The following is a 17,734-nucleotide window of genomic DNA, read 5'->3' on the forward strand; positions in this document are numbered from 1 at the left end:
AAGATGCCAATGGAATTACATAAAAGCACAGAAACAGATACGCACACACGCATTTTTATCATATGCATATGTACTCACACGCTGTACGGGTGTGTGTGATACAGTGATTATGTGTGTATGCCGGAAGACATTTATTGAACCATCTTTTGTAATGGAGAAACCTGCCAAGAGAATGGGATGGGTAAAGGGCATTATATTCCTAGAGGAGAGCATATCATGTAGCGATGAAAACCAGTGAGGTAAGTATTGACGTGGGAGGGAAGAAAACCGCCTGCTTGCCTGCGGCAAAGTTTGAAAGGGGGTTCCCTGTGATGCTAGGGAGACTTGCTGGGAAGCTGCCCTGATGGATAACAGTGACACCTGCTGGAGGGTGCCTGCCACTGGGTCTGCACCACGCCACAGGATGGGGAGGTGCCCACCAGCAAGGATGCTGACGGCGGGCAGCCACCCCCTGGAAGCCAGGAGGAAAGCTCTGTGCCTGGGAAGGAAATGCCCCTCCTCTTACAGTCTCTTTCTGAACCCTCTCTCAACACTGTGCCGGCTGGAGAAATGCTTATGGAGTCCTCCTCCAGGATCACCCAGGAGCGCAGAGACATGGATTTGATGATGAGCTGCAAGAAATCGCCCAGTGGCCAAAGCGCAATTGATCTGTTGTGGAAGTCAAAACGCTGTGCTCAACAGGGCTGCTGCTTACCTCGGTGGGATTCCTGCCGTAGAAGTATTACCAACTGCAAAGAAGGCAAAGGCATTGGTCTCTAAAACTTACCCTAAGAAGTACAAATGTCACTCACAGCCATTCGAGAGTGCATTAGCTTGAATGCCTCGTCACCTTAGGAAGTGGAGGAGGGAGGTGGGGCTGAGTCAACTCTGGTTGCTAATTCGGTTCAGATAAATTCTCAGAAGATATGTCCAACTCCCTACAGAATCGTCTGGGCATCCTTGTCAAAATCCGTTGCCCATAAATGTACGTGTGTGTCTGAACTCCCGATTCTGTTCCTCTGATCTCTGCGTTTATTCTTACGCTGCCTTTATGACGGCAGCTTTGTATTAAGCTGTGAATGTGGAAGTGTGAGTCTGCCACATTTGTTCTCCTTTTCCAAGATTGCTTGGCTGTTCTGGGTTTCTTTCCTTCTCATGTGAACTTTATGATCAACCTGTTAATTAAAAAAAAAAAAAGTCGTTTGGATTTTGATAGGGCGTGTGTTGAATCTGTAGATTATGAGGAACTATTGCATCTTAATATTAGTCTTCCAATCCATGAACAAGGGATGACTTTTCATTTATTAAGGTCTTTTTAAGTTCCTCTCGGTAATATTTTATAGCTGTCATTGTACAAGTCTTTTGTTACGTGTATTCCTAAGCATTTTATCCTTTTCAATGCTGTTGTAAATATAAATAATTTTTGTGTCTCGATCTTATGTCCTGCAGCCTTACCGAACTCATTCATTAGCGCTAATATTGTCTATGGATTCCTTATGATTTTCTGTACACAATATCATACCATCTGTAAAGTATGTTTTAGAATATTTTGGATGATATGTTTTTTACTTTATACTAGACGCTGTAGAATTTCATTGAGTTAATCAATTTTTAGCATGAACAGAGTGAACAGTTTTGTTTTTTATATTTTTCATGCAGGATAAACCACACAGCAAAGAAAAATCCAAAACACCAGTGAGATTTTTGCCACCGCCATCTACGGTAATTTACCAATTATCATCACACTGTCTTGCTTTTAGAATAATGCTGTGTACTAGTTTTCAAACTGGCAAATATTTTTCTGATAGAGGACATCTATGAAGTACGTATCTTAGGAAAAAATAATAATCTTAATAAGTGAAGTATAAGCTACAATGTCCTAGTATGTACAGGGCATTTGAGTTTCCTGAATAAGCGAATTCTGAAGACGGTCTAGCAGGAGCAATGTTGGAGTCAGGAAACGACTTGGGGTACCGTCTTGTCATGAATAGCTCTGTGACTGTTGGGGAGCCACTGAATTCTCTGAGCCCTCGTTTCTGGTGTGAGAAGGACAAGTGAGGATTTGATGATCTCTGAGACATCTCTTCCAGCATTAAATGATGGGGTACAGCCTTCTCATTATTTTGACTTTGAATTATTGTTGTCCTGTGGAAGCGATCGTTAAATACTTCCAGTTGATAAAGTGCTGGAAAAGGAAGGTTTTACTGCAATAAAATTTACTGTTTAATAATTATGTTGAGTTTCATGCCATTGAGCCACACGCTTGTGGTTTCTGGAAGTTGAGTTTAAGTGGAAGTTCAATGCAATTTGTTTTGCAGCATATTTTAAAAGCTCAGAATGAGCTATAAAATGGAATCTGCTTTGCTTCCTGCAGAAACGATGTCTAATCATTTCAGCGTAAAAAATCTTGACTGAAAAATTTTCAGGTGAATGTCCCTCAAGATCAAAGTACATGTTTTAATTGTGAACCTGTTTGTATTGATAACTGCCAAGATTATTACACCACGTTCTATAAAATAAAGTTATATGATCCTTTTTATTATTTCTGCAAAGATTTATTTTAAGTTTTCTAGCTTAAAAGACAGAAAACTTAAAATATCATTGACCTGATAGCCGATCAATGATTCTCTCTCATCATTGATGTTTCCATCTTTCTCTCTCTCTCCCTTCCTCTCTGAAATCAATAATAATACATATTTTTTAATTTTTTTAAAAGGCAAAGACCTGAAACAGGACAGACTTTTTCTCTTTAAAAACTTAACACATTTTAAAACGGAAAAAAAGTCAGTTAGTTTTTTTTAATGCTACTAGGATATAGGCATAGAAATGTCATCTAAATTTAAATTTACTCAGAGTGCAATATTCAGTGGCTGAGATGAATACTCTTTTCCAGCCAATGAGGCATATAATTATCTGACATGTTTTTGTCGGCTGATTTAAATCTTATACTGTGTTCATATTTAACTATATCTAGCAATTTTCCTTCCATATCCTTTGGGTTTTATGTCTTTTAAGATAAATCATATTTTTTAAAATATTAAAAAATAACCCGTGAATAACAATTGTTCATTTGAATGTGAAGGTTTGTGCTTGAGTGGAAGTTCCCCGTGGTGGTTCAGACTAGAGTGACCTTCATCGCAGGCCTCATGCTGCTGGAGGTCATCCCTGACCTTGAACCCACGGCCGGTGGCCCCCCTCGCAGCCTCTGGGCACCCTCCTCATGGGCCTCCCTCCAACCCGGGCTCCTTCCTGGAGCAGGAGAGAGAGAGGGAAGGCGGACGGGCAGGTCACCAAGTCTGGAGTCGCCTCTGCTTGTTTCCGAGTGGAAGGGGGCTGGGAAGGACGGGGAGCACTGTGCTTGGGGGTCGGGGTGAGGGGGGGGCAGAAGCAGGGCCCGGGCTGGGGGAGAGTGACCCCAGGAAGAAGAGCAGCCGGTCCCGGGGTGTTGCCAGGTTGGTGGTCACCCCAGGCAGCTGGCCTGGCCCTGCCGTGGCCCCTGAGGAGCTCAGAGTACTTTCTGGAATGCCCACGTGGCGGTGACCGGGGTAGCACCTACCCATCAGCTCTCATCCCACACGGGGGGTAGGGGGTAGGGTTGCTCAGAGATGTCAGCCCCCCCCCACTCCTGCATCCCCGTACACCTGCCTCCTGCACCCCCCACACCTGCCTCCTGCATCCCCGCACACCTGCCTCCTGCACCCCCCACACCTGCCTCCTGCACCCCCCACACCTGCCTCCTGCACCCCCCACACCTGCCTCCTGCACCCCCCACACATGCCTCCTGCACCCCGCACACCTGCCTCCTGCACCCCCTCACACCTGCCTCCTGCACCCCGCACACCTGCCTCCTGCACCCCCTCACACCTGCCTCCTGCACCCCCCACACCTGCCTCCTGCACCCCCGCACACCTGCCTCCTGCACCCCCCACACCTGCCTCCTGTGGGTCCCCCTCACCCCCGCACACCTGCCTCCTGTGGGTTCCCCTCACCCCCCCACACCTGCCTCCTGCATCCCGCACACCTGCCTCCTGCACCCCCCACACCTGCCTCCTGCCGGTCCCCCTCCGCCCCGCAGCAGCCGGGTGAGGGGGTGGCGAGGCCCGCACGTGCCCTCCTGAGACTGTGGTGGCGAATGGCCACCTCGGGGAACAGCGTAGAAACGTGGACTCTGGTGAACCAGGAACAGCCACACTCAGCCAGAGTGCCGTCTGGCGGCATCGCCTTCCTTCTCAATGACACCAGGGGTGGCTTTTAAAGCAAGGCTCCATCCGTATGCTGAGCAGCCATCGTGCTTTCCTCCTCACTGCTCACGCCCACGGTAACAGGCCGTGCCCGCGTGGCCCTCTCCCGAGGCCGGGTCAGGGGGGCCCTGCTCTTTCAGCGGACGCATCAGTGCCACTGGGTCAGCCACACGCCAGAGGCCCGAGGGACCAGGCAGGGACGCTGCCTGCTCACAGCCACATCCGGGAGAAGGGAGAGAAGGCACGGGGCCCAGGAGGCCAGGCCCTCCCTCTTGCATGTCCCCTCCCTCCCCCCCCCCTACAGGACAGGCCGCGGGCGGGCAAAGGAGAAACGCTGCAGAGAAGGGTGCGGTCCCGCTCAGGAATCACAAAGGAGGGCAGGAGAGGCCGAGTGGGAGCTGAGAGGCAATAGGTTGACAACTGGAAAAGAGCAGGCCCCACAGCCCTCAAGGCTGCGCCCTCCCCCTGGGGGGGCTCCCCAGGGACCCTCCTCACGCACAGGGCACAGCAGCACTTTTCCCTGAAACTTGTGGCCAAAAGTGCAAGTGCTGCTCAGGGCAGCCGAGGGTGTGTTAGCCGAGCAGCTGGCCGCTGGGGAGGAGGGCATCCGGGCGAGCGGGACGGGAGTGGATCTGAGTGCGGGGCAGGGCGTGGGGCCCAGAGGGATCCCCGAAGGCAGGGGGGCGGGTGAAGGGCTGCGCACGCTTTAAAGCTCTCTGGCTGGCATCGCCGGCACCTACCGGTTTGCTTCTTTCCTTGCTGCACAGAAAGCAATTCCAAGGCAGACTTTGAGAATTTAAAAAGTAACAAAGTAAGTCTTTGACTACTTTAGATAGCATGTGCTTTCCTTAGCAGTAGGCGGCCGAAAAACTGGTTGAGTGAATACATGCCAGCACTGACATGTATGAGTAAAGTTCCCCATCTTTTCCCTGCAGGAGAAGTCAGCCGGCAGAGACAGAGACAAAGACAAAGACAAAGACAAAGGCAAAGGCAAAGGCAAGCTCCCGGCCCGGGTTCTGCCGCAGCTGGCCACGGTACGTCCCGCACCCGCTCCCGACGGGCCCTTTGCAAAGCGCTTGCTGGTTTTCAAACTCGTAAGAAAGGAGACTCCTGGTTCTGAGCCATGTGCTCCATGATTGTTTTCTGGTGGAGAAACGCTCTGAGGGAGGCGTATGGGGAAAACGACCACCTTAGTGAAGTGGCTGTAAAGTGGTTCCCAGTTCTGCACGGAGCATTGACTGTCCCGGGCAAGAGAACTCCTGAGCGGGACACGCAGACAGCACATCGGTGTGGGGTCAGGAAGGGAGCCTGGTGCTGCTGGGTCATCACGGCTCTGTGACCCGAGGGGTCGCGTGGCTCCCGAGCCTCAGCTGCCGAGCGTGAGTGTGAGTGTGAGCATAATTGTGAGTGTGAGCGTGAGCATGAGTGTAATTGTGAGTGTGAGCATGAGCATGAGCGTGAGTGTAATTGAGTGTGAGTGTGAGCGTGAGTATAATTGTGAGTGTGAGCGTGAGTGTGAGTGTAATTGTGAGCGTGAGCGTGAGTGTAATTGTGAGTGTGAGCGTGAGTGAGTGTAATTGTGAGCGTGAGCGTGAGTGTAATTGTGAGTGTGAGCGTGAGTGAGTGTAATTGTGAGCGTGAGCATGAGCATGAGTGTAATTGTGAGCATGAGTGTGAGTGTGAGCAGAGGTGACATGAGGGGCCTTGAGATGTGGCTCCGGCGGGCAGTGCCAGCCCGGGGTGCTCAGGCCCCCTCCTCCTCCCCTCGGGCTGTGGACTGTCCCTGCCTGCGGAAGAGGCCGCTGGAGACGGTTTCGGCTGGTCAGTGCTGAAAACAGTCCCGCCAATGGACTGACTGAGTGGTTTTACCATCGCGTAGCCACGTGGAGTTCAATGCCATCGGGTTATGCTCTGGTGCCTCCTGGAAGTGGCACTTCAGGGGCGGGTCGATGCACACCCTGCTGCTTTAGAATTGTGATGAAACGCACACACATACAATCTGCCATCCTTTAGAGTGAGCTGCAGCTCCCGGCATTAAGAATATTCACATCGCTGTGCAGCTGTCACACCACCCCGTTCTGTAACTCTCCCATCTTCCCACACTGAGCCGGCCCCGGGAACAGCCCTCCCCGTTCCCCGTCCCCCAGCTCCTGGCAGCCATGTCCCCTCTCGGTCTCTGTGAATGTGACCCCTCTCAGTCCTCCGTGTAAGTGGGACCCTGTCATATGTGCCCTTTCCGGTCTGGCTTATTTTACTCAGCATACTGTTTTCAAGGTTCAATTAAAGCACCATTTTAAACTATTTTAACAGCTAAAACCAAACTATACAATTGAATTTGTGTGTAGAAGAGATTCCTAATAATTTAAAAGGAAAGACTTTTTTTTTTTAACTTGGAAACACAAATTAATATTCTTAGATGAAATTATATTGAACATTTCAAAATACACATTTCAATAGAAAACATGCTCTTATTGACAATCTGGTTATCATGCCAAATTCCATGGAATTGAGCTGTAGTATGTTTTCACTAGTTCTGCAAAATCTGTCATAAATTTTCTACTTTAAAAGGCAAGACCTGAAATGGAATAGACATTTTATTTTCTCTTTAAGATTTAACACATTTTAAAACGGAAAAAAAAAATCACTTTTAGTTTGTTGTGTCTTGTTAGTATAGAGAGGTTTAGAAATGTAAACTTAATTTAAATTCCTTATTTAATATCCAGTGGCTGAGTCTTTTGTCAGGGGCATATAATAGCCTAAAATACTTTTGTTGGCTGATTTAAACCTGGCTTTATGTTCATATTACATTTTTCCCAGCATTCTTTGAATTTTATGTGCTTTAAGGGAAATAATATTTTAAGGTATTTTTTAAGTCTTATTTATCCTACCTAATAAAATAGTAATATGCAAATTGACCGCACCTTTGCTATGCCCAAGCTACGCCCACCAGCCAAAGCCACGCCCACCAGCCAAAGCCACGCCCGCCAGCCAATCAGGGCGAGTATGCAAATTACCCAACAAAGATGGTGGTTAATTTGCATATGCTGAGGGAGGGAGGAGTGAAGACTGAAGACAACTTAGAAGGAAGAGGGAGGAAAAGCAGATAGCAAGGTGGCTGCCAGAGGGAAAGCCTGGGCGGGGCGGGGCGGGGCGGGGCGGGGCGGGGTGAGCGGCAGCAGCGTGTGGGTGCAGGCGCGGCGGCCGCCACGGCGGAGGCAGCGGCAGTGCACACAGCCGCAGCGGCCGCTTGCAGGATTCTTCCTGCAAATGGGCTACTAGTTTATTTAGAAAAAGCATTTTCTGTTCATGTTGAGGTTTGGACCTGGATAAAATTTTCTGGACGCAGTTAAAACCCAGGGTGATTTTCATGACAGACCTCACCCTCATGGGAGCGAAGGCGGCCCAGCACGGAGGCTCCCAGGCCTGTGGGCTGGGGACCACCCCTCGCCTTCCCGCACCCCTCCCCCCGGGCCTCCCCCCGCATCCTCACTCCTCTGTGGAGCCAGGAGAGGGGGATGGAAAAGCACCACTTCAGCCGTCCTGTCCTCTCGGCCTGTTTTCCTGTTCAAGAGCCTGAGAGCAGGCCTGGGGGCGGGTTAGCGGGAGCAGCGGGAGGGGTGCGGGGAGGGAACCCGGGAAGAGGGAGACGCCAGGGCACGCGTGGGAGGACACAGACGTGATCATCAGCATTAGAAATCGGTGCCTCTCCCCTGAAACCCTCCCGCTGCGTGTCCTGAGGAGCCGGAGCCCGGTCACCGGGGCCTGTGCTCGGGCGGTGCGGGCATCGGCTGCAGCTAATCAGTTGTCGCCTTCTTTATTTTAAATTAAAAATCATTTATTGTCTTGTCAACCAGCAGTCACGATGACCTTTGCTCATTCTTTTCATTTTCCCGAGTTCTTTTATTTTTATTTTTTAAATATATTTTTTCTACACCTGCAATGCCACCAGCAGGGGGTGCCTTGGAGGCCTCCTGGCTCCTGTGACTGCCACAGCCCTGCCACCCCCTGTCCCCCACTGAAACTGGTGCAGGTCTAGGGGTGTGACCCCTCTTCCCTGACCCCTGCCTGAGCTGGTGCAGGTCTAGGGGTGTGTGACCCCTCTTCCCCGGCCCCTGCCTGAGCTGGGGCAGGTCTAGGGGTGTGTGACCCCTCTTCCCAGGCCCCTGCCTGAGCTGGGGCAGGTCTAGGGGTGTGTGACCCCTCTTCCCTGACCCCTGCCTGAGCTGGGGCAGGTCTAGGGGTGTGTGACCCCTCTTCCCAGGCCCCTGCCTGAGCTGGGGCAGGTCTAGGGGTGTGTGACCCCTCTTCCCTGACCCCTGCCTGAGCTGGGGCAGGTCTAGGGGTGTGTGACCCCTCTTCCCTGACCCCTGCCTGAGCTGGGGCAGGTCTAGGGGTGTGTGACCCCTCTTCCCTGACCCCTGCCTGAGCTGGGGCAGGTCTAGGGGTGTGTGACCCCTCTTCCCTGACCCCTGCCTGAGCTGGGGCAGGTCTAGGGGTGCGACCTCTGCCTTCAAGGGTGGGCTTCCTGTGTGAGCTTCCAGAGGGGCCCAGACGCTGGAGCCTGAGGACAGGAAGGCTCTGGGTCCCCGTGGGACTGTTAGACGGAGGCCAGCAGAGAGCGCCTCTCAGGGACATGACGGTTGAAAACGCACTGGCCAGTCCCTGGGGGTGACAGCCTTTCTGGAATGAGCTGGCAGTGTGGGTGGCAGGCGCCCCAGCAATCCAGCAGGAGGCCCCCGGAGACGCCTCCCAAAGGCAGCCCCTCCTTGGGCCAGCCCCCCCCCCCCCCCCAGGTCAGGTGGCTGTTGAGCGCTTAGGCCTGTGTCCGGACGCCGATTCCTTTGGGAAAAGGTCTGTGTTTACAAACACGCATGCGTTTCACGGAGAAGTGTTTTTCCTCCTCCTGTCACTGCTCTGTTTGCTGTCACCTTGCAGGTGAGCATGAAGCCGCAGTGGCAGGAGGCGGCCCCGTCCTTCCACCTGGACGTCAAGCAGGACGAGGAGGTCCCAGAGCCGTTCGGGGTGAGGAACGAGCAGTCGTACGGTAAGGGCGTCGGCATTCACACTCGAAATTTCTAGAGAAAAAGGCACCTGACATTTAGCTAATAGAGTAGTGAAATTGCAGGATTGAAATAACCTTTAAATCAAGTAGACAAATTTATCACAAATGTTTTCCTTCAGCGAATGATTGATTCCGGTTGTGAGCTAGTTTGGGCTGTGGCAAATGTTACAAAAGCTGATATTTCAGGAATTGAGGTGTTTATAATAAAGCTTTGACTTACTGTCATCAGAATTTGCCTCTGCGTCAAAGACTATGACCTTTTTTCCAAGAGGGGGTTTCAATAAGTTGTAAACATTATTTCCAAATTAGTCATTCTAGTATTTGTTCTTGTTTTGACTCACCAGGCTGATTACATTGAATACTAACATTGTTTTCATCGTGGATACTTTAAGTTTTCTGAAATAGTTTTGTATTCTGTTTTTATCATCATTTTAATTTTTTCCCCTTTAAGAAGGTCCAATGGACATGTAATTGAAAATTTGAGTTTTTTTTAGCATATTATTCAAAGTATCAAGTAAATTAATTGAATAATCTTGAAATAGCCAGTGGCTTTTGTTCTGATGACACAAAACAAGAGTAGTTAGCTTCCTGATAGTGGAAGAAAAAATAACTCTCCTTACGGTAGCTTGAGAACTCCAAGCATGCAGTTTTTTCTTGAAAGGTACTCGGGCATTTTTGCTCTAACCACCTAAACGTCTCAGCTTCCTTTTTCGCTGACTAACTTACGCTTTCTGAACATTCAGCCGAGTACATGGAACACTTTGGAAGGAAGGGCACGGTGCTCGACCAAATCGATGACAGCCGCGCCGGGCCGTCCACCTCCAAAGCCAAGAGCAAGTTCCCGCATAAGGAGCGGGAGACCTTCCGCAGCACGCTGGTGAACGTCATCATGTGAGGGCCGCGGCCGCCCGGGCGCCTCCTCTGCAGAGCCCCTGGGACTTCCCATCCGAAAGTATAAGGCCGGCCTGGCTCCGTGCCTGAGCACCCCCCTGCAGGAGGTCACGGTTAGGTTCCCGGTCAGGGCACAGGCCCGGGTGGAGGGGCGCCATCCCCGGCGTGGGGCCCGCAGGAGGCGGCCCGTCAATGATTCCCCCTCATCTTGGGGAGGTCTTTTCCCCACCTCGTTGGCTCAGGTCACGTGGAGATGCCTGTGACTCATGTGGAGACACCACGCGGGTGTCCTGGGTGGGAAGGAAGGAGCTGGGTGGAGGGAGCAGAGGAGGGGCCGGGCGGCGGGCCTGGGTTCAGATGCTGCATGGGGAGCGGGCAGGGGGCACCAGGAGCTCCTCTCGGCTGCTCCCTCTCAGCTTCCTCTAGGCGCTCACCCCTCTTTCTTCCTTTCATCCTGACTCAGGGTGTGCACCCAGCCCTTTGTGAGACAGGCCAGTGTGCGGACACGTGGCAGGAAGTGGCCTGCCCAGCCCCGTGGCACTGCGGTGGCTGGATGCCCCTCTGGAAGGGCGGACAGTGGGCACCCTTTGCGTCCTGTGGCGCTGGCTGTGGCAGGTGCCTCCGGAGAGGGGTCTGGAGTCTGCGTTTGGAGGCGCCGCTATGGTCTTAGCAGTGTGACTCCCTGGGGTCACTGTCCTCGATGCAGCCCTCTGGGGTCTCAGACAGTCAAGTCAGCACTCAGAACCACGGTGGGGGGGGGGGGGAGGGGCGGGGGGACAAGGGGCAGGCCTCTGGTTAGAATACCTCAGAAGCAGCGTTTTCTTCACCCGGTGTCCTGGCCAAGACGGATGATGGCTCTCGACACTTGCCCCGTGCCGGTCAGTTCATGATTGAGGCTGGAACCCACTGAGGTCCAGCTTCATGCAGGGGCCTCGGTTGGAATTCCCATCCCCTTCCGGCCCACAGTTATCTCCTGATGCACATGGGCGTTCAAGTCCAAGGCCACGCGCCCACAGGGCTGCCATCCCCCAGGTGTTTGCTGGTTGCTTAGCTTTGCCATTCCATCCTTCCTTCTCCTGAGTATTTCCTTTCTTTCCTGTTGTAAGAAACGGAGGTCTCTTAACCACTTTGTCATTTTTTAGTTATGCCTTTTATAAACAGGACATGGATGGACTTATTGCAATTTAATCTCAGAGTTTCTGTACCTCAATAGCACGTTTAATGCCATTCACAGTGTATAGTTATTGATATGCCTTATAGATGTGGCTTAGCTTCTACCAATTTATTTTTTATTCACTATATGTTACCGCTGCTGCTTTTTTCTTTTCTTTTTTCCTGCATTCTATTGAATTGAATTTTCTCCCTTTATTCCTACTGACTTAAAAGCTATCAAATACATTTTTGTTCTTTAAGTGATTACCCTAACATCTAAAACCACATATTGTAATTTATTTTTTAAAGTTTAGAATTCATTTTATCTCCCCCCCCGCACCACCAACTGCGTAGCACAAACAGACCTTGCAATGCTATAAGTTACCGCTGAACATCCTTTGCGTTTTCCATGTGACTGTTTAGTGCTGCCAATTCTCCACACTGGTTTTAAGTGAACACTTCCTTAGATTCACTGACACGGTTTCTGACTTCTTAGAAAGTTGCCTAGGCATTTCCCTCTTCACTTCTGGGTTCATGTTCCTTTTTTTGCTGAAGCCTCTTCCTTAGTAGTTCTTCATTTCTATTGAATTTATTGGGGTGATGTTGATTAATGAAATGATATAGGTTTCAGGTGTACAGTGCTATAACACATCATCTGTGTATTGAGCAGTGTGTTCACCACCCCAAGTCAAGTCTCCCTCCGTCACCTTCTACCCCCCTTCACCCTCTTCTGCCTTGGTGCTTCTTTCCATGGAAGTCCGTGGGGATAAACTCGAGCCTTTCATCTCTGAAAAGATTTTTATTTTGCTCTTTCCTTGAGTTAATTACTAAGCTGGCTACAGAATTAAAACAGAATAGTAATTTTCCCTCTGAACATCTGGAAAACATTAGATTGAAAAATATTTACCATTATTTTTTGGCATGTATTATTTTCCCCAACTTTAGGGAGGTATACGTGACAGTTAGTGGGAAGGGATATTTTGTTACACAGCATCACTAACCTGTAACCATCCCAGATGAAGCTGGGATCCAGAGCGTGATGCATCCAAGGATAGAGAGGCTGAAGCTGTCCCGGAACAACGGAACTTTCCCGAAGATGTGAACTGTGCCTTTCCATACAGTGGAGCCCCAGAGAAGTCACACAATGTGGCTCATATCTGGTATAGATTTTGAATTGAATTATGGCTAGAACATCATTCTATTATATGGACACTTAGTCAGTAATAAATACAAAAGAGCATGTGAGCTTCTATGTCATGCATTGTTAACTTGCATGTCTCTAGAAATCAGAAATGGTCTTTTGAAGAATGTCTCCATGTCTTCTACAAATCTGCATTGAAAGTCTTTTCCATCCGGGTTCTTTTAAGTTCAAATGTTACAAAGAAACATGCCCTAGCTGGTTTGGCTCGGTGGATAGAGCGTCAGCCTGCAGAGGTCCCAGTCGATTCCGGTCAAGGGCACATGCCCAAGTTGCAGGCTCGATCCCCAGTGGAGGGTGTGCAGGAGGCAGCTAATCAATGATTCCCTCTCATCATTGATGTTTCTATCTCTCTCTCTCCCTCTTCCTTCCTCTCTGAAATCAATAAAAATATATTTTAAAAAAGAAACATATATAATTTAGGAATAATGCAAGCGTAGTCCTACAACATTTCAGAAAAGAGAGAGCTTGACTTCTGAGTAACGATGAAGAATGAGTGAAGCCCACAGAGCGGCCTGAGGCCTCTGAATTAGGTCTTACAAGTCACTTCCAGCCTAACTGTCTCTCTCTGAATGAGGAGCAAGTATCCTGGGAGGAATATGGCACCAAACAAATATGTACACTACTTATAAAATGTTAAACAATTCGTTTTTTCTTACAATTTATCAGAAGACAGTCCTGATCTTTTTCTATCTATTGATATAAAAGTAGCTCTTTCCTACAGACATTCAAGGAGCGTGTTTATCATTGTTTTAGGCAACAGGATGCTGTCTCAGACGTGCCTGTTCCTGACGAAAGTGCGCTTCCCAAAATGACCACCTCTGCCATCGAGAAAGACATCTTGGTAACGGCTTTCTTCCATCCGCGTGACTAGGAGTAACGGGGAGCACGCGCAGATGCGTGCCGATTTTTGAGGTTGATCTGTGCTCCTCCCTGTGAGGCCCTGTGGAAGGAGGAGTGAGCGGGGAGCTCCATCAGCTCGCTCCATGGGCTCACGGAGGAAATGACTCTGTCCCTGGTCACCAGGACAGCAATCAAAGGGTCCCAAGTTACCTGCTCCCTTTGATGAAAGCTGGCCTCAGTCTTGTATAGCTTTACATGTCTTTATTCTTCCATGAGAAATTATCTTCATTACATAATTTACATTTTACAAAGACTACTAACTTACTTTAGAAATGGTAACTCTTCGAGTACGTCAAATACAGAATTTTAAAAGATAGGAATATCCAAGACTTTAACATTGCAAATTTGAAAATATTTTCGTGACATACTTTAAAAACTAATGAAAATATATTGAAGCTAAATGTCCATTACTAGAGAAATACTATCATGTCTTAAAATGAAGATTTTATGCACATATTTAATCACAGCTGTAAAATTACAGTGTGGAATATTAACAGGTTAATTGGAAATTTTCTAACCCGTGTCGTATTACATTTCTGAGATGAATGTTTAGGGATATCTATGCCACTTGCAACTTTTAAGATCTACTTCTGAGCATAGGTAATAAAAGAACAAAACACACTAAATTTTCACCTATTTATACAACACTGAACTCGATTTCTGCATGGTCTTTGTTCAGTATGTCATGTATTTAGTGATATCACTTGACGGTTTATAATAGAATTCTGAACTAAGAGCTTTAAAGTTCATGCAACATCATGCATATTTTTTAAACTTAGGTAATCTCAAACCATGCCTACATGAGTTGTGCAAAATACTTTTTTATTACGTGTAAATAGTTTGTTTTCCTCAAACTTTCATTTTCCTCAGTAGTTTTATGTCTGAAAACACACTTCTTTTATTATAGCAATAAATCCATCTACATTTCTTCTGCTCCTTTATGCAGAGATATTACTATTATATTCACCATGGGATTGATACGGACCACATAGCCCCTATGGAAGATTCTTGGCTAGAGAACGTATTGAATTTGGTCCCCCAGCATCTAAAAGTCCTCACTGACAGCATACTCACGCTATCTGATGAAATGAGAGAAGATTATCTTCTTAGTGTAAAAAAGTCCATCGGTGAGCCAGCATTCCCTTTTGCTTTCTAATTTGCATGCATGTCTCATTAAAGGTAATTTTTTAACTTAAAAGTTAATACCTATACTTGTAACTGTGTCTTACATTTATTATGCTGTTTCTTACATTGCTGTTACATTGCTTAAGATCGTAGGTAAGTTTTATTAGTAAAGTATGGCAAACATTTTTTAAAAACATGATCTTTCTATCTGTATGAATATATCCTCTCAACAAAGAACAGAACTGAAGAAGATTATAAAATGATAATTATTTAATTAACATGAATATTACTGATATCTTAAAGTAGAATGTGATTAATTACAAAATTGTTGCTATGGACTAAGGGTTGGCAATCTACAGCTCACAGGCTCAGTCTAGACCACTGTCTGTTTTTGTAAATTAAGTTTTATTGGAACACAGCTACAAACAATCATTTGCATATTTCCTATGACTGTTTTTGACCTATAAGAACAGAGTTGAGTTGTTGTGATAGAGACCTTATGGCTCACAAAGTTGAAAATACTTACAATCTGGCCCTATACATAAAAAGTTTGCAGTATGGACCAATACATTCTAAGACCGACTAATCATCAGAATCATTTAAAAAGTGCTGACTATTGAACCCATCTGAATTAAAATGTCTGGAGACTGGACCTTCCAACCTACACTTTTTGAAAAGGCTCTCCAGCTGGTTGTGGTATAATTGTGTATAATTGATGCTATGCTCAAAGCTGGAGAAAGCGCAATGCTTTGGAGTGGTCTGGGGCCCCTTCAGGGAGGGTGTCCTGGTAACATAAACATAAAGAGCCAAATTCTTGCCCCCCCAATGTTCATACTAGTAGTGTCATAAGGGAGGTGGACAAATCTCTAAATCACAAAGCAGAGCAGTGAGTGTAGTAAGGAGGGAAGCAGAGGACACGTCGAAGGGAGAGGGGCGGTGCCTGCCTTGTTGGGAAGGACTCTGGGGGCACCTGGATTGAGCCTTGGAGAGTGAGGAACAGGCACCCGGGAACAGGTTGGGCCTGGGAAGGCCTCTCCCTGGCTGGGGAGCTTTTCTGATGGCCGAAGCAAAGGGGGCATTTTGGGAAGGCGACAGAATTTGATGGGCTCCATCTGCCTTTTTAAAGCGTTGGTTGGGAGGTACGGGCGAGTCGCGGAAGGGTTGTCAGCAGAGGGGTAATACGTGTTTGCATTTTAGAAAGAGCATCCCGAAACACCGGCTGGAACATTAGAATTAACCTAAAAGACCCCAGAATACAGAAGCAAAAGCAGCTCACTTTACTGACTTATAACAAGGTTGTCTTATGCTCCTAAGCAATGAAAGGGAACAACAGGCAATACGTGTATTTTTTCTGTGAGGGGGCACGACTGCTGCTACTCTGTGCTGTTGACCTTCAGTTCAACAAGAACTGCCTTTTGTGGAACAGCTATAAAGGAAGCTGCGATATAAAAGTTATTACTATTTGCAAATGAAAGAACAGGGACATTGTTAAGAAACATTCTCAAAGACAAAGACATCGTAGATTTTTCTCATGATTTTTATTTTCTTGTAATCATAAATGCACAAATCGCTTATTTTTAAAAACTAAATATAATTTTAAACAGTTTTAATTAAATTAATTTTGCAATTGCTGGTAAACATACTGTAATTATTATAAGGTTATTGATCAGAATTTTTCTATTTTCTTCCAGTTGATTTTGTTTTAAAAGATCCTAGAGAGAAAGATGATAAAAAGACAGACGAACTTCCACCCCATCGTGCTGAGTAAGCAATCAAGTTTATCTGCAAATATTGATTATGTGGCCATTCCTGTGTATGTGTAACTCTTCATACACTGGTACTATTTTCTCACATATATGTTTATAATTGATGCATTTCATATATACAACTGGCCACTGTTTTAGCTTACTTATGTATTTAAGCCCTAATACATTACTTTACAAATTGATGGATAGGTGGTTAGACAAATAGACATGTGGTCAGGTGGACGACCAGGTGGTTAAAACATGAGGGCCTGGTGGAAGAACCTGAACCAAACCTTCGTACATACACAGCTCCCAGCACAGACTGCAGATATAATCCTATATAATAAAAGCTTAATATGCTAAGTGTCCAGTCATCCAGTTGTCTGTTCAACCAATCAAAGCATAATATGCTAATGATATGCTAAGGCCGCTCAACCACTCGCTATGACGTGCACTAACCACCAGGGGGCTGACACTCTGACTGGTAGGTTAGCTTGCTGCTGGGTGTGGCTGATCCGGACTGAGCGAGACAGGCCAGACACACCCTGGAGCCCTCCAGCAGTCCCTCCCCAGCTGGCCAACCTCCTGCATCCCTCCCCAGCCCTGATTGTGCACCAGTGGGGTCCCTTGGCCTGGCCTGCGCCCTCTCTCAATCCCGGACCCCCTCGGGGGATATTGTTTCGGCCTGACGGTGGAATGACCAGTCGCTATGATGCACACTGACCACCAGGGGATAGACGCTCAACATAGGAGCTGCCCCCTGGTAGTCAGAGAGCTCCCACAGGGGGAGCCGCTCAGCCAGAAGCCGGGCTCACAGCTGGCGAGCGCAGCAGCAGTGGTGGGAGCCTCTCCCGACTCCACAGCAGCACTAAGGATGTCTGACTGATGGCTTAGGCCCATTTCCCGAGGGCTCCCGGACTGCGAGAGAGCACAGGCTGTGCTTGGGAACCCCCTCCCCTGAGTGCACGAATTTCATGCACTGGGCCTCTAGTAGGGATTTAAAAGTTTGATGGCAATTTGAATGCCCCAAACCACATGGGAAGGTGGCAGGAAATATGCATACACAGAATATATTTTAATGTATTACATGGATTAAAATATGGAACACATAATGGGAAAATTCACTTGTTATATATTTTCCCTAAAATAATTACCATTTAGGAATAAATTCCTTAGTTTGAAGACTAGAATTTATGCTGATATAATTAGGTAGCCAATTCAGTTTTACTTCTTTTTCTTTTATACCGATTTAAAGTTTCCCAAATTGTTTCCTATGATGACAAAAATAAAAAGTCTTGCAGCCATTTCCAGCGTATCTTGCATGGAGAACAGCCTTTCTCCTGGAGATAGACAAAAGTCGCCCTTGTAAAGGTGGTATGGCCACAACTAAAAACCTGCATTAAATTTACTGCGTAACAAAACAAGACTGGGTGTTTAA

The 17,734-nt window shown here is 47.6% G+C and overlaps 1 protein-coding gene across 1 annotated transcript in view; it reads left to right on the forward strand.

Annotated features, from left to right (window-relative positions):
• The first annotated feature begins 224 nt into the window (after positions 1–224).
• DNAH7 (dynein axonemal heavy chain 7) overlaps positions 225–17,734 on the forward strand; it is a 155,039-nt gene continuing 137,529 nt past the window's right edge. The window contains exons 1-7 of the mRNA XM_054722861.1: positions 225–239; positions 5,156–5,254; positions 9,156–9,264; positions 10,026–10,173; positions 13,280–13,367; positions 14,373–14,553; positions 16,243–16,315. Coding sequence (XP_054578836.1) covers positions 225–239; positions 5,156–5,254; positions 9,156–9,264; positions 10,026–10,173; positions 13,280–13,367; positions 14,373–14,553; positions 16,243–16,315 — 713 coding nt within the window. The remainder of the gene's footprint in view (positions 240–5,155; positions 5,255–9,155; positions 9,265–10,025; positions 10,174–13,279; positions 13,368–14,372; positions 14,554–16,242; positions 16,316–17,734) is intronic.

Source organism: Eptesicus fuscus, chromosome 11 (genome assembly GCF_027574615.1).
Source record: "Eptesicus fuscus isolate TK198812 chromosome 11, DD_ASM_mEF_20220401, whole genome shotgun sequence".
Lineage (NCBI taxonomy): Eukaryota > Metazoa > Chordata > Mammalia > Chiroptera > Vespertilionidae > Eptesicus > Eptesicus fuscus.